This window comes from Nicotiana attenuata, unplaced genomic scaffold (genome assembly GCF_001879085.1).
Source record: "Nicotiana attenuata strain UT unplaced genomic scaffold, NIATTr2, whole genome shotgun sequence".
NCBI classification, from domain to species: Eukaryota; Viridiplantae; Streptophyta; class Magnoliopsida; order Solanales; family Solanaceae; genus Nicotiana; species Nicotiana attenuata.
In genome coordinates this window covers 31,027-52,394 of record NW_017675158.1, presented here as the reverse complement: position 1 = coordinate 52,394, position 21,368 = coordinate 31,027, and the positions used below count along the sequence as shown (strand labels likewise).

The following is a 21,368-nucleotide window of genomic DNA, read 5'->3' as shown; positions in this document are numbered from 1 at the left end:
AAATACCCGTCCCCCCCTACCCCCCCCCCCCCCCCACAAAATGCCGTTATTCATGTATATATACCAAGTAGGGTTGGGCCCAAATAATTATACCTTCTCCAATGTGAAAAAGGACATTTTTCCCGGGTTTGACTAGCGCGGTCGCACATCTGGGCGCGCTAATGGCCGCACTAGTTGAACAACTTTCTATCCTGGGCGCGCTAAAACTAGCATGATCGCGCATCCGGGCGCGCATTTTTCACCCTGTTCCGTTACGAATTTGGAAAAACGTAAAACATGAAAGTTGTAGCCCTTTGAGTTAGCTTTCCAACCATATATTGTGGAGCCCAAATGGAGTTTTGAGCAAAAGGTTATGTGTATTTTACTAGATAGTGCGCAATGTGCCTGCTCGATTCTTTGTTCGCTCTAACTATCATCCGTTGACCCCCAAATGCGATCCCGGATTAATTCCTTGCTTTTATTCATATTTCAAAGCTCCAAATCACTTGAATTCATTCCATAACATCTATATAGCTCGGAATCACTCCTACAAGGCATAAAATACAATTAGTGCAAGACACTAGCGATTAAAGCGCAAACTCAACTAAAGTGCAGTAAATTAGAGTGTAATAATCGACTAAAATACGCAATTATAGCCTATCATCATGCATAAAAAGTAACATTTGACTTATAAATATTACATAATTTTCTATATATACGATATAATTTTTTATATACATAGTATAATTTTTCGATAAAAGGTGTTCATATGATCACGCTTGCACCTATATTGTACAACACTGATTTCCTACCGTTCAAATAAAAATAATTGAACAAGGATAGGAATATATCTCTATCGTATTCATCCACATTATCCCACAAGAATAAGTTCGTTTTGGCCCTTGGCAATTTACAAAAGAAAAAGGAAAAGATCCAAAAATCATCAAATAATAGAGGAAATGAGAGAATCCCACTAAATTATAACTTGTATAAATACCTATCATCCCCTCTTCATTTTCCTCAAGCCAGCCAAAAAAAACAAACAAAATACTCTTCTCAAACATCCATTTAAACATTAACCATGGCTTCAATGCAATGCTACAAAGAAGAAAGTAAGGAGTTTGATTACTATGAGAAATCCTCAGGCACTTACCAAAAACCAACTAACTACTCGAACTCGGGTTACCAACAAACTTACTACCAGAAAGAAAGGTGTTACAAAACCAACCCTGGAATGACGGATTATGGCACTAACCACGACCATCAACATGGACTAGGTAACGGATACTGTAGCACTAACCCGTGTGGGCCCATGATGGGCCATGACACGGGCTACGGGTCGGGCCACAACAATCATGGAATGACGGGCTATGGCACGGGCCACAACACTCACATGCAGAAACCCGGGTTCAGTGGAATGGGCTCAGGCGCTTTGGGCCATGTTATGGGCTTTGGAAAGAAACATGAGGGACATCATGGACATAGTGGCTATGGAATGGGTGCAGCCTCTGGTTGCACCACCACTTACAAGAAGCAACATCGTAGGAGAAAGGGCAAGAGTGGTTACGGCAGCGGCAGCGACTGTAGCGACAGTAGCGATGATGAACGTTGCTCCTAAATAACTACAGGTAACTGTTCATAATAAGTAAAACTAGTTATCTGAAAAATTAAATATACAATCTTTTATAACAAGTTAAACTGAGCTGATAGTGTAAAAATTCTTTTATGCAGGTTTGGTGAGTAGCAGCCTGGCTTATGAAAAGGAAGAGAGTGAAGTTCCTAGTACTAGCTAGGGATTATATAACAAATAAATAAAAAGCACATTTCAGCCATGGCTAGCTATTGACTACTACTGAGTTATGAACCTACTATGGAACTTGAGAATTTGTGTGTGTGTTGGTGTATTATGTACTTTATAATAATGTAACTGCTTATTCCCTTTGAAAATAAATCTATGAGAAAATAACTCAAAAAAAGGTCTTCTAGTGTGTGCTATGTTTCATTAATTCAAGAGTGAAGTGCACTAGTAGCCACTTTTAAATCTGCTATTTAAAATATATTCACAAATTACAATGCGTTTCGTAATTTGCATGCAAGATTAGCAATTTTGTACCATATAAGCTAAGAAAACCAAAAAACTTGCTAGAGTTAAAGATAAAGCAAATATGGGCTGAATAATTTATGATACTCCAGTATTTGTATTTACAGTTGCAACTACATTTCAAAGCGATCAAACAATTTACAGTTATAAATCACGTACTTAACACTAGTTAAGTTAAAATACATGAATAATGACTCGTACGATTCAAGTAAAAATATTATATGAAGAACACCAAAATAGAAAACATAAATCACTGCACAAAATTGAAGATCAAATAAAAAGAATTTTGAAGTATTTATTTATAGTACAGAGAATTTTAAGCCATACTTCTACAACATTATCATCCCATCATCCCATACGGGAGACTTTGGACAAATGATGCCTCTTATGCATCTACTGAATATGTGTGATGTACTAGTTTAAGTTATATAATATAAATTATCTTTCCAACCAAAAAAAAAATCATCCCATCATGTACAGACTCAACAAGAGCAAGTAGGATGCAGTAAAACAGATGAAGACGCCAACTTAATTATATGATAAATAATCATATCATTACCAAAATATAAGCCGTCAAAATTTGAATAGCAGATGACTAAATATGAGAGAAAACTGAAAGGACAACGAAAGGAGAAGGCATCTGTTAATCTTCCTTCAAGTTATACCTTAGTTTTTCTGTGTATCAATAGAGAAATAACAGTAAGGAAAATTTGTAGCAGTTCATGAGAGAACACTGTTGCTGAATAAAGCATGGCATCACATAAAAACATGCGGTGTATCACTATGTACTTGACCAAATAATCTAGGCATGCCCGGCAACAACAACAACAACATACCCAGTATCATCCCACACCGTGGGATCTGGGGAGGGTAGTGTGTACGCAAACCTTACCCCTACCTTATAAGGATGGAGAGGTTGTTTCCCATAGACCCTCGGCTCAGGACAGGCATGCCTGGCAATGATTTATATTGCGCCCCTATTACAAGTGGCTCTAATATTGTTCTTCTATTTCTCGTTCCCCTTTCATCTTGATCCCCAATTCCCTGGCAATACCTTCTTGGCTCTGAGTACGTGTCCGTATTTGGAAATTCGAAAGGTAACAAATAGGAGTAATAAATCTTTGGTAAAATAAAAACTTTTTTCTTCTAGTCCATGCCTTGATCAAAAGTATGAAATGTGAGGTCATATTCACCTTCAAAGTTGAAACTCTCCAGAGATGCATAGACGACTTCCAACGTTGCCATTGACGACGCTAATAAGTTCTCAAATATTCAGAACATAGCAGGGATTCTTGCATTAGCAATACTTTATAAAGCAATTACATTGTCTTTAACAGATTAGTCTTTTATATTGCTCTCATAAGCAAGCAACAGCAATCTTTTTGCTTTGGCCGGGAAGGAGGAGCACAAGGTTGGTGATGCAATTCTAACACAGATTTTAAATTTAGATAAAAAGAAGTGACCAACATCATACTTTGAGAAGGTCCAAGCGCACAGATGTACCAACCTGTTTGCCATGCTCCAGACATCAACAACAACAATAACAATAAACCCAGTAGTTTTCCACAAGTGGGGTCTGGGGAGGGTAAGATGTAGGCAGCCTTACCCCTACCCCTGGAAGGGCAGAGAGGCTGTTTCCGATAGACCCTCGGCTAGAGAACGACGGAAAAGGAAAAGGTAATTGCAACAAGTAGGAATAAAAACAACAAGTAGGAATAGCCATCTATGGATAAAAGATAACATACTAACACTAATGCTAGCAAACTGAGTAAGACAAAGAGAAATGCGCAACTACCTACGAACCTTCTACCCTAATCTTTGACCTCCACACCCTCCTGTCTAGGCCATGCAGTCAGCTCCAGCTGCGCCATGTCCCGCCTAATAACCTCTCCCCAAGACATCACAAGTAGCAAAATCCCATCGCCGAACTTCTTTGACTTTTGAGTTATTTCTGTGGTATACAATACCTGCCATTCTGAAATAAAAATAAAAATCAAAATACAAACTTATTCTAAGAAAATACACAAAGATAGAGAGAAAATGCAATCGAAACATGATAGCCAGCTTTACTTGTATTACCATCTTAAGCTAGTTCATTTGACTAGAGCATGTCATAAGAGAAGAAGGTACCAGTACATTTCCAAAAGTAGTCTGTGTTAGAGATTTGTTCAAATTATATTTCAGATACGTGGAAGTAGGACTTTTGTATTACTTTACTGCAATTTTCTTAAATCCATCTAGAGGTAGTGATGGGTTTGACAGACATTTCCTTGTGTATTCTCAAAACCCACAAGGCATGAGGGAGAGGAGCATAGAATCGGACCTCTTCATAACCAAATGAACAGATGAAAAAAGTTAATCGTTTTACAAAAGAATGTTATTTTATGAAGACTAGTTGTGTGCAGGTACATAAAGGAACATCCGGCTATGAAATAGTTTAAAAATGTAATGGAGGGGATGCAGCCTTTTTCGAAGAGTGATCATAAGGTTATAAAGTAAATAGCAGAATCATTCTGAAGTGAATTTCTTGTTTTACCTTATAGCTTCAAATCTCCTATACTAACAAGCAGAGAATGAACCAAGAAAAAGTATTGCAGAAAGCTGTGAAAGTGCTTCAGGAAATTGGATGGACTATACAGGGGAAGGTTTACCCAGAACGCACAAAGTGCTCACCCGAAGGGCAGAGGCTGTGGCAGAGATTGTACCAGCTGCGGGTTTCCCCTCTTACCAACAAAAAAAATAAATTGGATGGACTAGAAGAGAAATTAGATCTACTAAATTTGGACTAGAGGGAGTAATAATATTGAAGTTTCTAAATTTGAAACAAGATAATTAATTACCATAAAATGCACAGGTAGCACAGAGGATGCAAAGGTACATTCCTACCTTTTGTGCTTGACTTTGTCATATCAACGAACCTGGAGAAGATGATCAACATAGCTCATTCAATAAATTCTCAAAATAATGTGGCCTTACTCAGGTTTTCAGAAGATTCAGTAAGCATAGAAAGAACTCTAGATGACTGCAGAATTTCCAATATCGCCGCAGCAAATGCCGGCTTAGAAATGAGCAGCATCAATATTAATATTCAAGGAAACTCACTTATTCAAGTTTGTACCAATGGATTTGAAGGTGAACAATATTCACAAAAGTTCAGATGCCAGGAATGCGGTATCTTTGCAGAGTGACCAGCAGTAGGAACAATAGTACCTAAACAAGCAACAAAGGAGCAGTAGAGTTAGAAAAAATCCATCTTCTTACAAGCTTAATCCAGTGTCCGGACAAGTTCCACCTGTAGCTAGGTATTTACGAATCTTAAACCTTTGTTATCTGCAGCGCAAAGGCCAAAGAGTTCAACAAATTGCACTTAGGAAGTGCATCCATACTCGAAACAATAATATGTTCACATCCATGAAAGAATCAAAATGTTTAGAACTTTTGCATAATAAAAGGAAAAACCAAGTAACATAAAGCTGGGAACAAAAACAATAGTGAACTGACATCTTGAAGCAAGGCTTACGAAGAAAGGTACAGGTAAAGATATAACTAAAATATTTCAACACTCAAACAACAACAACATACCCAGTATTATCACACTACAGTAGCAATCATGACACCATCTAAACAATAGAAACAAATTATAATTCAAAACATATTTTTTCGTAGACAAAAGGCAATACATTGATTCTGCACAGAAGATCTTGCTTTATTTAGTAAATTATAGGTTTACTTCATACCATCAAGATTAAGCTGATAAACTTTTCAAAAAACCTCAATTTCATTGTAATTTCAGTTGGTCCACAGCTTTAAAAGAAAAAAATATTTTAGACCTCTTACCGCCTTGTAAGAGGAGGTCACGGGATCGAGCCGTGGAAACAGCCTCTTGTAAAAATGCAGGGTAAGGCTGCGTACAATAGACCCTTGTGGTCTGGTCCCTCCCTGGACCCCACGTATAGCGGAAGCTTAATGCACCGTGCTGTCCTTTTACCCTCCTGGCCTGGGGGTATATATAAAATTGTTCACACAGAATGTTGAAGAAGGTTATTGATAAACTAGTTGCAGGAAACCAAAATGCATTCATTAGAGGGAGACAAATCATAGATACTGCAATGGAGGCTAATGAATACCTTGATTTGAGATTGAAACAGACGAGCTCAAAAGTACTTTGCATATTAGATTTTATAAAAGCATAATTGAGCTTCTCTCTTCAGTACGCCGAAGAGGATGGGTTTTGGGAGAAAACGGGTTAATGCATGTATATCAACTTTTTAAAATGGCTATGTGGCCATTAATCCAGCTCTACAACACTTCTCTCCCCATAAAGAGGCATGAGACATGGTGATTTTGTCACCATTTCTGTTCTTATCAGTAATGATAGCGTTCAATACGCCGTTCAACTTAGTACTGAACAAAGCTTTAAATTACAACTGGTTAGCAAGGTTTCCAGGTGGCTAATGGGCCTAGTAATAAGGTGGAAGTATTTCACGTTCTTTTTTCTCACTATACCCTTACTCTATGAGGAGCAGAAGAGTCAACTAATGTATTTGAAGGCTATTTACTGGCTTTACAGAAAATCTCAGGCCTTCATATGATTCAACGCCAAAATTTGTCTTTTTTGGTTAATGCATGCCAGAGCATCCATAAACTGGTAGACGCCTGACCAGTGGCGAAGCCACGTATTGGCAAGGGTCGTCGAAAAATTACACTATTTACATAAGTAAAATATTACGTTTTTAAAGTATATAACACATATTGAACACCCTTTGTCGGAATTTTTTCCACTTCTTTTAAATTTGAACACCCTTGGAGAAATTCCTAGCTTCGCCACTGCGCCTGACCCTGCAATGTAAGGTGGAAAAGCTTCATGATATGTATTTGGGCTGTCCTTTGGGGGCAAAGTTCAGAGATAAAAACATGTGAAAAGAAATGTAATTGAGGAGTCTGAAAGAATATTAGTGTCTTGGATGGAATGTTAACTTACACCCTTAGCATCAAGGAACATGTACTGGGGTGTATGTGCATGGCAAACCATTTCGAAATCAATAAATTAAGATAAATCTGTGTTTTATCGGGAATTCCCCCCATTTTTGTATCATTGAAATGTCCCGAATACAAATGTGTGCCAATATTGAAAAGAAGCAAATTAAGGAATGATTCCCTGGGGAAGGCAATCGGGCCAAGAAAATGGTGCACCTAATGAGATGGCAAACACCAATGAAGAGCAAAAGAGAGCGTTATTTTATACAGACTACTCAAAAACAACATCTAGCAAGTCCATGAAATGATTAATGCTAATTACAGGTTCTCCTCTAAGCCAACAAAATAAATTTGTATACATCTGTACCTTGCAGCCGAAAAAGACTCCTTTTTTCCTTCAAAACATCTCTTGTTTCTCTCAACCAAAGCTGTCCATATGATGCATGAAGAAATTTGCTTCCAAGTCTTCTTCAAACTTCTATCCGTGCCTTGAACCTGGCAACTGTCAAGTAGCTCCTTACAATTTTGTGCCATCACCCAATGCACCCCATACATATTTAGAAGTAGCATCCAGATCATCCAAGTGTGCTGGTATTGCAGAAGCAAGTGACTATCTGTTTCAGTGTCAGATTCGCACAAAAAGTATCTATTGCATAGGTTATACCCTCTCCCCTGCAAGTTTCCCTGTGCTAGACCAGCATTATCCAAGGCGGAAAACGCAAAAAAGCTCTAAGTTCTATTGGGGCTTTAAGCTCAAAGCGCAAATAAAGCGTGCGCTTTAATGAAAAAAGGCGCAAATGGAGAAAAATTACCAATATATATGTGTAGTCCAAGACTAATATCTATAAGCATGAATACCAAATAATGGACAAAGAAATTGAATAAATTTTTTATAAAGTGAAAAATCAATTGTTTAGTGTTGCCTTTTCAGGATTACGCTCATTGGCAAGGAAAAGTATGTGTTAGAGCCTTGATGACGAAACACTCAATTTTTCTCCGTCCAAAGTTTAACTTTTCTCTCATTACCCCCTTTTAATTTGATATTATCCTTAAACTCTACACAAATATTCACTATTTGCTTCAACATGGCCAGCCCGTAGGGAGTATTCACTACTTTTGGCTCTCAGTAACTCTCCATGCCATATTTTGAAATAACAACAACTGTGTTTCTACCATCATTTAGCCTCCATGGCTTTAGAGACTTAACGATGGCAGAAAAGACTTACTGAAAAGAGTGATCATAAGTAAATATAGTACAGGAAAAGATTGGTTCACTTAACCAGTTAGTCTAACTCATGGAGTCACATTTTGGAAACATATTGGAGCCTATGGGAGGAATTCTTGGACAAGTTCGAAATAAGCAATGGAAAAAGAGCAGAAAATGTAGTTGAAAATATCAAAAGAAGATCATTAGAAGGAAAGCACTAATGCAGAATGCAAGTGGAGGGAATCGGATTTTCCAGTTTAAAAGAGAATCAACCGGGAGATTAGTAGAGTGATGCACCTCTAAAACTCCTTAAGCATGTTAATCAGTGTACATATCAAAGGGGTAACCTGCAACGGATGGACACGGGGGTGGTTAGTTTTCAGTAAGATCATGCTATAGCTTACTGCAAAGAGACAGGTTGGGGAACAGCTGCAAAATGGGCTAGGAGGACGGTATGGAAAGCAAAAGCACCATCAAGAGTAGCCTGGTTTTGGATGGACTGCAGTACACAATGCATGCTTAGACCAGGATAACTTGCAGAAAAGAAATTACAACTTGTGCAGCAGGCGTGATTTTTGTGAAGGAAAAAGCAGAATCAGTCAATCACGTTCCTTTGCATTGTAGATACGTATGAAAGGTTGGTGGATGTTGCTAAACCAATATTGATGCAGTGGTGATGCTAGGGGCACAAAATCAAGCATTAGACAGCTGGAAGAGGGCCAGAAATGAGGAAGGAACAGAGGTAAACAATCTTTTTAAGTATATTAGCTTGAAAGAACTCATGCTTCGAAGAAAGTAGAAAACTTTTTATAGTAAACTAAGATGTATAAAACATTTGAATCTTATAGCGAAGTGTGTTTTACAAATGACATAGAATGTGAACTCGAGTTCATTGATCCCACACGTAATTGAGGGATTCCATACCTAGTCAGTTCCTCCTTGGTGCCTTTAATAAGGGTACTTATCAAAAAGTTTCAGTTGGTTGTCCCTTAAATCTTAAATAAAGTATCAAAGCAACCAAGTAAATCAAAATAAATATGATAATGCAACAGAAAAGGTAAATGAATGAAGCAAATAGCATACAATTATTATTGAACAGCTTCACATTGTAACAGATGCAAGTCTTTTTATCTCGGACACCATATATATTGGTAGATAATGTCATTATTGAGTAGGAGATAAGTGCGTACACAAGCAGCCCTAACTACTATGGTTTACAATTGAAGCCTGGATCGGATCTGCTTCATCCTCCAACACTTCGCACCTAGGGCGTGTATTTCTGTATGCGCAAATAAAACACAAAGACATCTAAAAGACATGTTGGCAGGAGCTAGAATGTAGAATGAGAATCAAATTAAAGAGTTAATATGAGCAAACTGAGTCCTCAATCATCTAGAAATAGCATTCATTAAATAAAAAATACATAACATTTATGCATTGCAGTGAAGGAAAATATCATATCTAACTTAACTTCAAACATAATTATGAAAAACAAATAAATAACCAAAGTTACAAGAGACAACAACTCCTCATGATCTGAGGTGCTGAGTCAAAACATGGAGGTGAGTCAATTATGAGATTGATGGTGTGACCCAAGTTGGCGGGGAAAGAGGACTTATTGACAATCCAGGATAAAAAGATTCAATTTTTCCATCTTCAAGATTGTAAGCTCCCATATCTCTTCCATTACCACCTTCCTTATTCTTAATCCCCCACCAATCATCGGTAAAATATATGTGATTACGCTTGACTCCTGTAAACTTAGAGGACTCAATCGAACTTGCTCCACTAAGGCCCAAAAATATAGCCGAATCTCCCAAGCTGTTAATCTCCTTCAATTCACCTTTGATTATATCTAACTCATACACTTTAATTTTAAAGGTCTGACCACCAATTCCATGGGAAACTCGAGCAACAAATAATAGCGAATTGGATACCTCAACTAGGTAGAACTGCTGACATAAATATTGACTGAACATATCATTCTTGAGGGGGAAAAGCATTTGTGGTGTAACAATTGGTTGAGGAATGGCAGCTCCGGCAATGTCAAAAACCCAAACTTGGCCACACCATGTCACACAATAAAATTTCTCATTATAGTAAATCATTGCTGCAATGTAATAAACCCAACCTTTTGCAAAATCAATTTTAGTCCAGTTAAGATCACCAGGTCGCCAAAAAGCCAAAAGATAATCACAGTCTGTATAATAAGAAACCACTAGTACATAATCTGATGCAACTAAAGGATTGGCAGATAATACAGCTTTGTCCATATAGTGCCAGAACTCTCCTTTACATAATTCTACGTAACCATGAAAAACCCAAAATTCTTTTTCTGAAGGAAGTTCAATTTGGGTACGGGAGAAAGGGTTCAACAAATTCATCTCTCCGTTATATGCCACAGTGCAAAGCCATCCTTGCGTTGGAAAACACTCTCTCCCCTAACTTCAGGGAGAAATATGCGTGAAATTTTATGCTTGGACAAAGAGTAAAATTCTCGATAATCTTCATCTTTATCAGAAAGCATAAGCAATGGAACTTGAGACGAAAACACATCGAAATTTTTCTTTGTAGCAGCAGTTCGCCAAGAGGTACAAACGGCACCAAAAGAAACGAAATCTTCAATTACTTTAACACGGTTTGCAATCTCAGTAAGGAGATCGTAAGGCAACTCTGCCCACTTCGACATAGCTCTGAAAGGCAACGACCCGAGCTCTGCAATCTAGGGTTTGGATTGTATTGTTTGGTATTTTTAAATACTCCATCCGTTCCAATTTATGTGAACCTGTTTGACTGGGCACGATGTTTAAGAAAAAATGAAGACTTTTGAAATTTGTGGTCCTAAACAAGTCCAAATGGGGCCTAGAGTATTTGTGTGGTTATAAAAGCTTCTCATTAAGGGTAGAGTTGTAAGTTTAAGCTAAATTGTTACCAAATTTAGAAAGAGTTCATTCTTTTTGGAACGGACCAAAAAAGAAATAGGTTCACATAAACTGGAACAGAGGGAGTAATATTTTGCTATTGTATTTGTAGATGAATATTATGTCCGTAATAAGTTTACTAAAATAACTCAATTCTATAAATATTAAATTTATCAAAATTTGCATACAAATAATTTTAAAAAATAAAACAGAAGGAGTCAACAAAGGACCTAGACAGAAAAGTCAAAACAAAGGAGTAATAAGTTACGGTATAAATGAAAAGAAAAATAGGACATAATATCACCACACCAAATAGGTTATTTCAAAAAATGTGACTTTTATTGTTTCAGAATAATAAATTTAACAATACAATAAAATCAATTTTAATGAAACAATCAAAACAAATATTATTTTGAAATAACAATACAATATACAATTCTCACTATCAATTAATTTTAATCGAATATATGTTACACACACTTTAAAGTTTAAACTAAGTGCACGGTTATCCACTAATAATATATGTATGTACTTTTAAGCCATTGTATAAAATGTCTTTAGTCTTTAGCCACTGCTTTAATAAACTTTAACTGCCTGGACGAAAATACCCTTCTGCTCGTGTCCTTAACTTTTGAACTTAACTTCAGGACATCAGGACTACATATCCTTAACTTTGAACTTGTAACCCTAAGTTCGGGACTTCAGGACTACACGTCCTAAACTTTTGAACTTAACTTCAGGACTACATGTCCTTAACTTTTGAACTTAGCTTCAGGACTTTAGGACTACATGTCCTTAACTTTTGAACTTGTAACTGTAAGTTCAGGACCAAGTGTCCTTAGCTTTTGAGCTTGTTAGTCTAAGTTCAGGACCTATTGTCGTTAACTTTTGGGCTTCTTAGCCTAAGTTCAAGATCTATTGTCCTTAACTTTTGAGCTTGTCAGTCTAAGTTCAGGACTTCATGACCTATTGTCCTTAACTTTTGAACTTGTAACTGTAAGTTTAGGACCTATTGTCCTTAACTTTTGGGCTTCTTAACCTAAGTTTAAGACCTATTGTCCTTAACGTTTGAGCTTGTAGCTTTCGGGCAGTAGTTGGAGGGCTTCCTTCAGTCCACTCGGAGACCAACGTAGACCTGCAGACGTTCACGGGCCCTGGCGTCTCTCTCTATCTCCATTTCATGTTTCCTTATCCTTGTTCAGAAACAGTATTGTGTATTTTCTTCAGACCTTGTATGTAGTGACTCTTAGACAGTCTGTGTTACTGTGACACCAGATTTTGGGGTATTGAAGTTTAAAAGTTGTAATAGACATGGCTTTGAGTTTTATAAATGTTGACTTTCGCATATTCTTATATTTTTCTTTTAATATATTGTCGCCCTATGTTGTGTTAAAAAGAGGTAATATGAAAAGGTAGCAGATAGTTAAGATTTGGCTTGCCTAGCTCTCATCAATAGGCGCCATCACGACTCCCGAGGGTGGGAAATCCGGATCGTGACACTAATAGTCTACGTAATAATGGGGGATAAACTATTGATGACTTATTGGTTGACATGATTAAGAATAGTAATAGTATGGTTGGCAGAAGTAGTGTATGCCATCGTAATGCACTGTTTTGGTACAGATCTTTATTAATTAGACTAAGAGTTGACTTTTATATTGACTTATTCTAAAATTTTGAAAATTATTCATCTAGACTAAGTAAGACGTGTTATTAAATATTTTGGATAGATTGAGGCCCTTGGAGGACGTTTGGTTGGTGTTCCAAATATTACAAGGTTGGGAAACTTCCTGTTAGCGAGGTAAGTGAGACTTTAAGCTTTGATGAGTTCTTTTCGAAAATCCGTTTTAAAAATATATTTTGTCTGCTTGGTCCATGTGTTGGGACGAGCGTGCGCTTGGCAGAATCAGTGGTCTTTGACCAGCCGCAAATATATATTATTTTGTAAAAGCTTAAATTGATTAATAAATGATTTGTGGTGTAGTGTGATGCGGCATAGCCTCGTGCTATGGGGTTGGGGAGTTGGAAATTATAATCTCTGTAGGAACCACAAGTGACGGGTCTCCCATGAATTTCTTCAACATGGACACATGAAACACTAGGTGTACAACAGCTAGTTCTTGTGGCAATTCTAATAAGCCACATGTCCGATCCTTCGCAGGATTCTATATGGACCAATATAGTAGGGACTAAGCTTCCCTTTCTTCCCAAATCTCATAACGCCTTTCATGGGCATACTTTCAGAAACACCCAATCATCAACTTGGAACTCTAAGTCTCTATGCCGCACGTCCGAATAGGACTTTTGGTGACTTTGAGTCGTCTTCAAATGCCTTTGTATCAAGTTGACTTTCTCCATAGCGTGATAGACCATCTCGGGTCATAACAACTCCTCTTCTCTGACTTCGAACCAACCAATTGATGATCTATACCTTCGCCCATAGAGAGCTTCGTACGGTGCCATGTTGATACTAGAGTGATAATTGTTATTATAAGCAAACTCAATGAGAGGTAGATGATTGTCCCAATTACCTTTAAAATCAATAACACGCGCCCTCAACATATCCTCAAGAGTTTGAATGGTGTGTTCCGCCTGGCCATCTGTCTGAGGATGAAAAGCGGTGCTGAGGTTCACCCTTGTGCCCAATCCGTTCTGAAAAGATTTCCAAAAGTTTGATGTGAACTGAGGACCACGATATGAGATAATGGACAAAGGACTCCCATGCAATCAGACAATTTCTTTGATATACAACTTGGCATAATCCTCGGCCGAATCTGTAGTCTTCACTGGTAAGAAGTGAGCTGACTTGGTAAGTCGGTGTTGATACCCAATTTTTCCCTGTATATTTTTAATATTCCAAATACTTTCAAAATAGCATATGTAAACATATATAAGTATGCCCAAATGATTTATTATTGTTCCTTAATTTTTAAAAGATTTTTTAAATCGATTTATTGCCCTATTTTATCCAAAAAATCCAATAATTATTCTCAAAATTATTATTTTGGTCATTCATTTATCTCTCATGTTTATGCTAAAATATATCTAATATAATTTTTGTATATTTTTACAAATCTATTTAGTATTTTAAAAGCTAAATTGCATATAACTGCAATATTAGCCTTTTTAAAATTTAATTACGTTTATACTTATAGAAATTAGGTCTGGTATTTTTAAATAGTTAATTATGTGCAATAAATTATTTTGGTACCTTTAATTTATTTCCAGAAATTATTTTACTATTTTTATAAATCAAATAGGAAAAGTGGCTATTTAAATGTTAGCCCCATTTTATCTCAATTGTAGCCTGATTTTGAACCCCAAATTAAACCCAATCTGAGGCCCAATTACCCTGACCCAATCCCCGTTCAATCCGACCCAAATCCGTCTTCATAACCCACTCGCTCGCCTGTTTTAATCCAGATCGTTGATCATTCAGATCAACGGCCAACAACAATCCTTACCTTTTTTTTAATTCAAACGACCCCTAAACCTAACCCCGTTATTCACTCTCCGCCACCTCTGAATCCTCTTCTCTCTCAATCCTCTCTCAAACCCTCTCAAACCCTAGCCGTCGCCCTCAACTTCAACCCTAAAACCGCCTAAATCCATGGCTTCCAAAGGTCATCGGAGGCCTGTACCTACCTCCCATGGCTCCTGCGTGCTCGATGATTATTGTTTCAAGGCTAGATCTTGAGAAAGCTTGGTCCAGACCTTGGTCGATTTCAGTTTATGGCCGTTCTCCTATCGTCTTTGACCTCTCTCTGGCCAGCCATGGCTATTCGAGTCCGACTCTTGACTCTCCTCCTTAGATAAATGATTTTCAAAGCATTTCTCACCACTTGGGGTTCTTCTGAAACCATAGCCTCTAAGGTTCTTCCGATTTCTTTTAGTTCTGTTGTCACGCCCCAAATTCAAGGGACATGACCGGCGCCCGACCGGGTAGCCCAGTCAAGCGGACCTAGGTGCCTTTCCTAACCCACGCGTTACCCCCCTGATTTCCTTACTCAATATTCCAAGAATTAGCCATATAAATAATTAAGAACACTTTTTTTTATTTGCAAAGCATACATACTTACATAATAGTAATGAAATTACCAATACGTTGCCCAACGTATGAAACATGGATTTACATAAGTTTCTAACCCACATCTACTGTGTACGGAGCCTCTAAAAGTAAAATAGGATAATACAGTATTTGCCGGTAACAAGGCTCCGGCTATATCTTACACAAAGATCAAAATAGAATTTCGGAAACAAGCGGTCTAAGCCACGCAGGGCCCCGAGAGGAAAGGAGCTCACCAAAAAGCTGATGGATGACGAAGGGGAGCTACGATCGGTGGACTGGAGTAACTGCTACGGATCCACCTACAATCATAACACGAATGTAGCGCCCCCGGCAAAAGGGACGTCAGTACATTTGAATTGTACTGGTATGTATGAACAAACTTTGCTCCAAGTAAACTCGAACCATAAACAAGTAAGTAGCAGTAATAAAAACGACAATCAAATCCACAAGGAGGGAACAATTAAGCCAAACATGTATACAATCTCTCCTCCATAAACAAGTATGTAATTGTAATAGATATAACAATCAAATCCACAAAGAAAGAACAATCAAACCAAACAAGTTTACAATCTCTCCTGTTTCCCCTTCCACATTTCCACATCAATAATTTCACAATTTGTTCATAATTTCATTCCAATAGCGATTTCGATTGCTTTCCAACCTTATTACCTCGGCCACCCTTATTACCTCGGCCACCCTTATCACCACAACCCACACCTTATTACTTCGTGTTGCGGCGCGCAACCCGATCCCACCGAACAATCACAACTCACAAACAGTAGCACAACAATAACAATTTACATAAACAAAGATAACAACAACAAATCTCAAGGTCATCAACATCAAATCCCAATAACAACAACGACAATCACAATGAATAGAAACACGATACACAAGGGATTTCTTTAACCATCAATGACATTTCCTTCCTATTCAATAGCCCAATGCACATTTTAGATCACAATGGTAGTTTTCCACAACCAGCCACATATAATGTTACCACATTTGTATCAATTGCATTGACTACAAATCCTTTCCATTATCGGTTCCACAACTTTTACCACATAACACATTCACATTCATAACTTGGTTTATTGCCAACTACTTGCATCATCTTATCGGAAGACTTAACCAACAACATTCAAGGCACATAAATCACATGCATTCACAAATAGTCGCATAAGTAAATACGTATTATTACCAAGAGTTTACCTTCACAAATAACCCACGTAGATAACACGCACCAAATATTGCACACCAAGCAAGGTGATTTTACAAAGTTCAAAGTTAGCCATACATACCTGGAGCTGAATTCCTTTTTAATTCCTACTTCGAATTCACCAAAAATCTAGCAACGTCAATATAGTGCACAAATTAATACACATAGCTTAGAATTCAAGGTTCAAAATCACTACCCGAACATACTTAGGTTATCAACCCCTTCTTTGCACAAGTCTTTGCTCCCACCCCATTACTCTCACTAGGTTTTAGGTTTTAATAAACATGCATGCACAATTTTTAACCATTATTTTTAAGAACCCATGCATGAGACTCCCCCCTAGTTTAAACCAGAAATTCAATGAAAAGGGTTAGGGATTTTACCTGTAAGAAAAGGGGGATGAAGATAAGCTTGAAATTTCTCGGCCCGGATAGTTTTGAAGAATCAAATTTTGGAGAAGATGACTTTCTCTCTCAAGACCCTCTCTTCCTCTCTCTTATTTTTATGCAGAAGGTCGTTAAGAATGAGGGGATGGGTGTTTTATTTCGGAGGGGTCGGGTTTTAAAATTTAGAAAAAATAAAAGCCGAGCAAGATCTGCAGTCGCATTCTGCAATCGCAGAATCGAAATGCGGTCCGCAGATATGACCGTAGAATTACCTCCAAAACTCTGAGGAATCTGTTCGGGTCTGCGACAGGAATGCGGTCCGCCTTACTGTTATGCGGTTGCATTTTGCACCGCAGAACTGACCTTCACAAATCCTTGAGGAACTTATCCGACAACTATGCGGTCCGCATATTGGTTATGCGATCGCATAATAGACCGCATTTTTCAACATTAATTTTGACAACTCTTCCGTTCCACTTTGCGGCAGAAATGCGGTCCGCATATCAATTATGCGGTCGCATAGTGGACCACATCTTGACCTCAATTTAACCAAACCACTCTTTCACTATGCGGTAGGAATAAGGTCCGCATACTAGATCTGCGACCGCATTCTGGGCCGCAGAATGGCATTTTTCTGGAAAGTTGATTCTTTTGATTTTTAAAAGCTTAGATCAATACCAAGGGTCCGAACCGCGGCTAGCCTGCTCGTAACAAATATTCAAAGTCGACACCAGAAGATACTGGGTTTTGAGCCAAAAATTTTACGGGGCCTCACATCCTTCCCCTCTTAAAATCATTCGTCCCCGAATGAGGACCTATTTCAAGCTTTTCAGTATTTCAAAGATTAGTTGGTTTTGAAAACATGTTACGCAGATTCCTATACCTTTCACTATTTCCTAAATTTTTAGAAAATTTTTGCCAGAGTTTCCTTTGTAATTTGGACATCTCCACCTGACAGAGGGCCCCCGAAACACAATTCCAAACACCATAACAGAATTACAACTATCCATACAACTGTTATACAATTTCCTACCTTAACAATTGCACACATTTGATCACTTGCTACATTTTGCTTATGAATCAGTTATTTCAATGAGTTTCACATAATTTAACCATTTCAACATACTACATGCATACAAGTAATTCATTACCAACTTATACAACCATTAATTGATTACTTATCACAAGAGTCTTTATAAAGCTTTCATTTACCAAAGAGATGTTCACATGACTTAAAACAATCCTAACACCTATAAGTCTCGCACAACTAGAGGGGCTTCACTAGCATTTAGGAAGGAATCAACTTGGACACAATGATGGTTGTTTTAGAGATAGAAAGGTCACATAATTTCTTCTAGACTTGATCAAATAGATGGGGATATTTCTCTTTCATTTCTTTCTCCGCTTCCCACGTAGCTTCCTCAACTCGTTGACTTTGCCACAACACCTTAACTGAGGCAACTTCCTTATTTCTCAACTTACGGACTTGTCTATCAAGAATGGAAACCGGAACTTCTTCATACGACGGCTCTTCATTAACCTTGATAGTCTCGACTGGCACGACGGTGGACGAATCTCCAACCACTTTCTTCAACATGGACACATGGAACACTGGGTGCACTAATGACATTTCGGGAGGCAATTCCAACCTATAGGCTACCTGCCCTATCCTTTGAACGATCCGATACGACCCGACTTACCTAGGACTCAACTTACCTTTCTTCCCGAAGTGCATAATTCCCTTCATAGGGGATACCCTCAAGAACACCCAGTCATCAACTTGAAATTCCAATTTTCTCCGGCGAACGTCCGCATAAGACTTTTGGCGACTCTGAGCAGTTTTTATCCTTTCCTGAATGATTTTAATCTTCTCCATAGCCTGGTGCACAAGGTCTGGCCCAATCAGTTCTGCTTCACCTACTTTGAACCACCCAATCGGAGACCTACACCTTCTTCCGTACAATGCTTCAAATGGGGCCATCTGAATGCTGGCATGAAAGCTGTTATTGTAAGCAAATTCTATAAGTGGCAAGTGATCATCCCAATTACCTTTGAAGTCCAAGACACAAGCTCGCAACATATCTTCAAGCGTTTGAATAGTCCGCTCGGCCTGACCGTCAGTCTGTGGATGGAAAGCTGTGTTGAGATTCACCTGAGTACCCAATCCTTGCTGAAATTTCTCCCAAAAATTAGCTGTGAACTGGGGCCCTCGATCTGAGATAATAGAAAGTGGAGTGCCATGAAGCCTTACTATCTCCTTGATATACAACTTGGCATATTGTTCAGCAGTATCGGCGGACTTGACCGGCAAGAAGTGAGCTGATTTGGTGAGTCGATCCACTATTACCCAAATTGAGTCAAATTTGTGCTGAGTGCGAGGTAACCCCACCACGAAATCCATGTTAATCATCTCCCATTTCCACATCGGTATTTCCATAAGCTGAGTTAGCCCACCGGGCCGCTGATGCTCGGCCTTCACTTACTGACAATTTGGACACTTAGATACAAAGTCCGCCACACCCCTCTTCATACCGTTCCACCAATAAACCTCTTTGAGATCACGATACATTTTTGTAGAACCTGGATGCACGGAATACCTGGAATTATGAGCCTCTACCATTACCCTCTCCCGAAGCTTATCCACATCTGGAACACATAACCTATCTTGACACCGCAAAACACCATCTTTGCTGCTGAGTGCAAACGCTGAAGTCTTGTTATTCAGAACTGCTTCCTTCATCTGAGCCAATGCTGGATCACTAAACTGTTTTTCCTTGACTTCCGCTACAAGTGACGATTCTGCTCCATTATGTACCATAATGTTCCCCTCATCTGATGCCGAAATGCAAACCCCTAAACTGGCCAATTGATAAACCTCCCAAGCCAAGGGCCTCAGGTCCGCTCCCAAATGAGCCAAACTACCCATGGATTTTCGACTGAGGGCGTCGGCCACCACGTTCTCCTTCCCTGGATGGTACAAAATGTTCATGTCATAGTCTTTGAGCAAATCTAACCACCTTCGCTGCCTCAAATTCAATTCTTTCTGCTTGAACAAGTACTGGAGGCTCTTGTGGTCTGAAAACACATCTACATGAACCCCATAAAGATAATGCCGCTATATTTTCAAAGCAAACACAACTGCTGCAAGCTCCAAATCATGCGTCGGATAATTCTTCTCGTGATTCTTGAGTTGCCTTGAAGCATATGCTATAACCTTCCCATGCTGCATCAATACACACCCCAAACCAACCCTGGAGGCATCACAATAAACCACAAACCCTTCCGTTCCTTCTGGCAAAGCCAATACCGGTGCCGAGGTCAAACTTGTCTTCAATTCCTGAAAACTTTCCTCACATGCGTCGGACCACTGGAACTTAACTGCTTTCTGCGTCAATTTAGTCAATGGGGAGGCGAGGGTAAAGAATCCCTCTACAAACCTCCGATAGTACCTTGCTAAACCCAAGAAGCTACGAATCTCCGTCGGGGTCGTGGGTCTAGGCCAATCTTTTACTGCTGTAATTTTCTGGGGGTCTACCTGAATCCCTTCACTTGAGACAACGTGGCCCAAAAAGGCCACGGACTCCAACCAAAACTCACATTTTGAAAATTTAGCATACAACTGGTGCTGATGAAGAGTCTGCAAAACTGCCCTGAGGTGATAGGCATGATCCTCCTGACTCCGCGAATAAACAAGAATGTCGTCAATGAAAACAATCACGAAGGAGTCTAGAAATGGCTTGAAGACCCGATTCATAAGATCCATAAAAGCTGCCGGGGCGTTGGTTAGCCCAAAAGACATGACCAAGAATTCAAAGTGACCATAGCGAGTTCTGAAATCGGTCTTGGGAATATCCTGCTCCCTAATCTTCAATTGGTGATATCCTGACCGTAGATCAATTTTGGAGAAGAATCTTGCACCTTGCAATTGGTCTAACAAATCATCTATCTGAGGCAAAGGATACTTATTTTTGATTGTGACTTTGTTGAGCTGCCGATAATCAATACACATTCGGAGCGACCCATCCTTCTTCCTGACAAAAAGAACTGGAGCGCCCCACAGCGGCACACTCGGCCGTATGAACCCCTTCTCTAACAAATCTTTTAGCTGCTCCTTTAACTCCCTTAATTCTGCTGGAGCCATTCTGTATGGTGGAATAGATATTGGCTGCGTATCAGGTAATACATCAATCCCAAAATCAATCTCCCTATCTGGCGGAATCCTTGGAAGCTCGTCTGGAAATACTTCGAGAAACTCATTCACGACTGGCACGGACTCGGGGGTAGACACTTCTAAAGTGGTGTCTGCCACCCGGACCAAATGATAGATACACCCCTTCTTAATCATCTTTGAAGCTTTAAGGTAGGAAATAAACCTACCTTTCGGCACCACACCATTTCCCTTCCACTCAGCAACTGGTTCATTAGGGAACTCGAGCCTCATGACTCTCGTCCGACAGTCAAGTTTGGCAAAACACGCATAAAGCCAGTCCATTCCCATAATCACATCAA

At 38.9% G+C, this 21,368-nt stretch overlaps 2 protein-coding genes and 1 long non-coding RNA gene across 4 annotated transcripts; 1 reads left to right on the top strand and 2 right to left on the bottom strand.

The window, feature by feature from the left end:
• The first annotated feature begins 979 nt into the window (after positions 1-979).
• On the top strand, positions 980-1,985 carry LOC109219752 (keratin-associated protein 6-2-like). The gene is made up of 2 exons (XM_019384223.1): positions 980-1,607; positions 1,711-1,985. The coding sequence occupies exon 1, from the start codon at positions 1,061-1,063 to the stop codon at positions 1,595-1,597; it is 537 nt and encodes a 178-aa protein (XP_019239768.1). The 5' UTR covers positions 980-1,060; the 3' UTR covers positions 1,598-1,607; positions 1,711-1,985.
• Positions 1,986-3,761: 1,776 nt separating this feature from the next.
• Positions 3,762-6,797, bottom strand: LOC109219753. 2 transcript variants are annotated; one of them, XR_002066983.1, is made up of 4 exons: positions 5,918-6,797; positions 5,183-5,290; positions 4,967-4,998; positions 3,762-4,055 (listed from the first exon to the last, which is right to left on the bottom strand). It is a non-coding gene; the product is annotated as an uncharacterized LOC109219753 (long non-coding RNA). The 2 variants fall into 2 exon arrangements; XR_002066982.1 differs by having other exon boundaries at positions 3,762-4,998.
• Positions 6,798-8,664: 1,867 nt separating this feature from the next.
• Positions 8,665-10,648, bottom strand: LOC109219750 (probable F-box protein At1g44080). The gene is made up of 3 exons (XM_019384221.1): positions 9,888-10,648; positions 9,483-9,543; positions 8,665-8,763 (listed from the first exon to the last, which is right to left on the bottom strand). Exons 1-3 carry the CDS (start codon positions 10,646-10,648, stop codon positions 8,665-8,667), a joined length of 921 nt encoding a protein of 306 aa, XP_019239766.1.
• Between the last annotated feature and the right edge of the window lie 10,720 nt (positions 10,649-21,368).